Source organism: Zerene cesonia, chromosome 4 (assembly GCF_012273895.1).
Source record: "Zerene cesonia ecotype Mississippi chromosome 4, Zerene_cesonia_1.1, whole genome shotgun sequence".
Lineage (NCBI taxonomy): Eukaryota > Metazoa > Arthropoda > Insecta > Lepidoptera > Pieridae > Zerene > Zerene cesonia.
In genome coordinates, this window is record NC_052105.1 from 5,641,331 (window position 1) to 5,644,254 (window position 2,924).

Genomic DNA, 2,924 nt, shown 5'->3' on the forward strand with positions numbered 1-2,924 from the left:
GTGACCTTTGACCTTCAATATCTTAAGACGCGGACACGATAGCATTTGTGACTTTTGAGACAATATTTAGGGTAACAATACAAAGGTTTTTACCAATTTCCAGCTTATTATCTTTCATTCCGAGGTGAAACCCCTAATATGACTGGGCTATCAGTAGAGTACACGGAAAGCAACACAAATAAAAAGATACTGTCATTGAACCGCAATCAAATATATTTTATCTATTTGATTACGATTCTATCATCCATACTTGTAAAATAAATCTGAAGAGTTTGTTTAAACGCTCTAAATTCGGTACTACTGGATCGATTTCAAAAATTATTTCACCGTCATCCCTGAGTGTTATTATAAAGTTTATAATGATATACATTAATAAATAGGTACATATGTACTACGGGCGAAGCCGGTATTGGAGCACCAGTGCATCATATCGTACACGCAATAAAGACATATAAAGAGGAAACTTTTTTTTTTGTAATGTTTTCACACAAAATCTATTGGATCGATATAAGATATTTTTTCAGCAATATAAAGCTGCAACTTCACTGATTGACATAGGCTATATATGTACCACGGGCGAAGCCGATGTGAACAGCTAATAATTTATATATTCCTACTAAATATAAAATTGTTTTAAATTAAACTTCAGGTAGAAACCGAGAGACGGGGCAAATACGTGGTATGTTTCGACCCCCTTGATGGCTCATCTAATATCGACTGCCTCGTCTCTGTGGGCTCAATCTTCGCTATTTACAAGTAAGTTATTATATAAGGAATGATTCCGTTCTGATACATAAACATTTGATTTCAAAGTAAGATTATTGTTACTTACGTTACTAGTATAATTTTATAAAATACATTTTTCAAACAACTGATAGAATAAATGGTCTTTTATAACTTGACCGATCCAATCCATGTATTATTATTTTTTTAAACATGTACAATGTAACAATTGCAGTTCATGTAAAGAATAAATATCCTTGGTATTTATTAATAATGCATGATTTTGAAAAGGAAGCTGTTGTCAGATTTTAAAATTCTTTCACCGTTGGATATTTACATAGTATCTTCGTGATTCCTGAGTGCTATAGGGTATATATGTATCACGACGCAACCGGGGCGGATCGCCAATAAATAACAATGTTAGAACAAATTTATTACGAACCGCACATTAAAGAATACTTAACAATAAACGTACTATTTATAGTACGTTTATTATAACTTATATAGTTATTTTTCTCTATATTTTCTAAACAATTCGAGAATATTCTAGAAAGTCTTCGGCCGGGGAGCCGTGCGAAGCGGACGCGCTACGTCCAGGGCGGGAACTGGTCGCGGCTGGCTATACTGTGTACGGCTCTGCCACCATGATGGTGCTGGCTTTGGGCAAGGGGAAAGGGGTCAATGGGTTCATGTACGATCCGTCCATCGGCGAATTTATCCTCACCGATCCTAATATGAAAATACCGGAGAGGGGCAAAATTTATTCAATTAATGAGGGTAAGTTATGAATGTTCTGCATGGATGTATGTATTCGTATGTATAAGTATCTTATCGACTACCGTGGAGATTATAAGTGGGTGTGTTCTAGCCTTGTCATCTAAAAGATTTCATTATCTTCATCACTTTGGAGGGAAGACACACATTTTAAATTTAACTTGAAAAATTACATTTATTTTTAAATCTAAATGTATATGTATAGAATAAATTGCAGCGAAATTAATTAAGTGGCCTTGAATAAAAAAAAATGATATTTCGTACCTATTACCAAAATTGGATAGCCCATTTCGTACACATCTCTCCACAAGCCCGTATCATGACATAAATCTTAGTCACCCCAATGAGTCCAGCACCTTTGTTCGCCGATCTATAATAATATTATAAAAAGGAAGAATTTGCATTTTTGTTTGTTTGAAATGGATAAACTCAAAAACTGCTGGACCGATTTCAAAAATTCTTTCACCATTAGAAAACTGCATAGGCTATATATGTATCACGGGCGAAGTCGGGGCGAACAGCTTATAATTATGTTTTTATTAATAACCATTTTGTTTTACTTTCTGTATTTTACAATATTTCATAGAACGTCACTAATAGTAGTTCAAAACTTGACCAGGTTACGCGGCAGAATGGTCCGATGGGCTCAAGAAATACATAGAAGAGAAGAAATGTCCAACCAAAGGCAAAGCATATGGCGCCAGATACGTGGGCTCTATGGTTGCGGATGTTCATAGAACTATTAAATATGGGGGAGTGTTTATGTATCCAGCTACTAAATCGGCGCCTAATGGAAAGGTAATAAGACAGATGTACTAAATAAAAAATGATGATTTAAAATTTTAATTTGGGAAAAATTTCATGTATCATAATGTAGAGTATAGACTCTACTACTCTATACTCTGTACTCTATAGAGCATAGGGTATAAAGTATTATGTAAATATGTACTAATAATAATGAATACTTGATGATCACAAATTCTACCATTTTATTTGACATTCAACACTGATAGAGTTAATAAATATAATTTTTGTTTTTAAACCATTGTCAATTGTAGGGACCTCACAATTTGATATCCACTTCTGAGACCATAATGCCAAAGCAATTTTAATGCGCCAATTGGCAACATTACAACAATAACTATACGATAACATTGCATAATTTACTACCTTTTCTTCGTGTTGAATTACTATTAATATTAAAGCTTATTAATGATATATTCCAGCTCCGTCTACTCTACGAATGCAACCCAATGTCGTACATAGTGACGGAAGCAGGTGGTCTAGCCACTAACGGCAGTATACCAATCCTGGACATCCAACCAACCTCCATACACCAGAGGGCGCCTTGCTATCTCGGCTCTAAGCAAGATATGGAAGAATTGATGTCTTTCTTGAAATAATTTTGTAATAAACGTTTGATAGTA

At 34.5% G+C, this 2,924-nt stretch overlaps 1 protein-coding gene across 1 annotated transcript; it reads left to right on the forward strand.

Annotated features, from left to right (window-relative positions):
* The first annotated feature begins 138 nt into the window (after positions 1-138).
* On the forward strand, positions 139-2,924 carry LOC119839802 (fructose-1,6-bisphosphatase 1). The gene is made up of 5 exons (XM_038366242.1): positions 139-153; positions 650-756; positions 1,274-1,500; positions 2,117-2,295; positions 2,724-2,924. Exons 1-5 carry the CDS (start codon positions 139-141, stop codon positions 2,898-2,900), a joined length of 705 nt encoding a protein of 234 aa, XP_038222170.1. The 3' UTR covers positions 2,901-2,924.

What these genes read in the sequence shown, in the direction of transcription:
- LOC119839802 (XM_038366242.1), top strand. An exon ending in AATTTATTCAATTAATGAGG is followed by an intron (nt 1,501 to 2,116) that starts GTAAGTTATGAA and finishes AAACTTGACCAG; the next exon opens with GTTACGCGGCAGAATGGTCC. An exon ending in AATCGGCGCCTAATGGAAAG is followed by an intron (nt 2,296 to 2,723) that starts GTAATAAGACAG and finishes GATATATTCCAG; the next exon opens with CTCCGTCTACTCTACGAATG.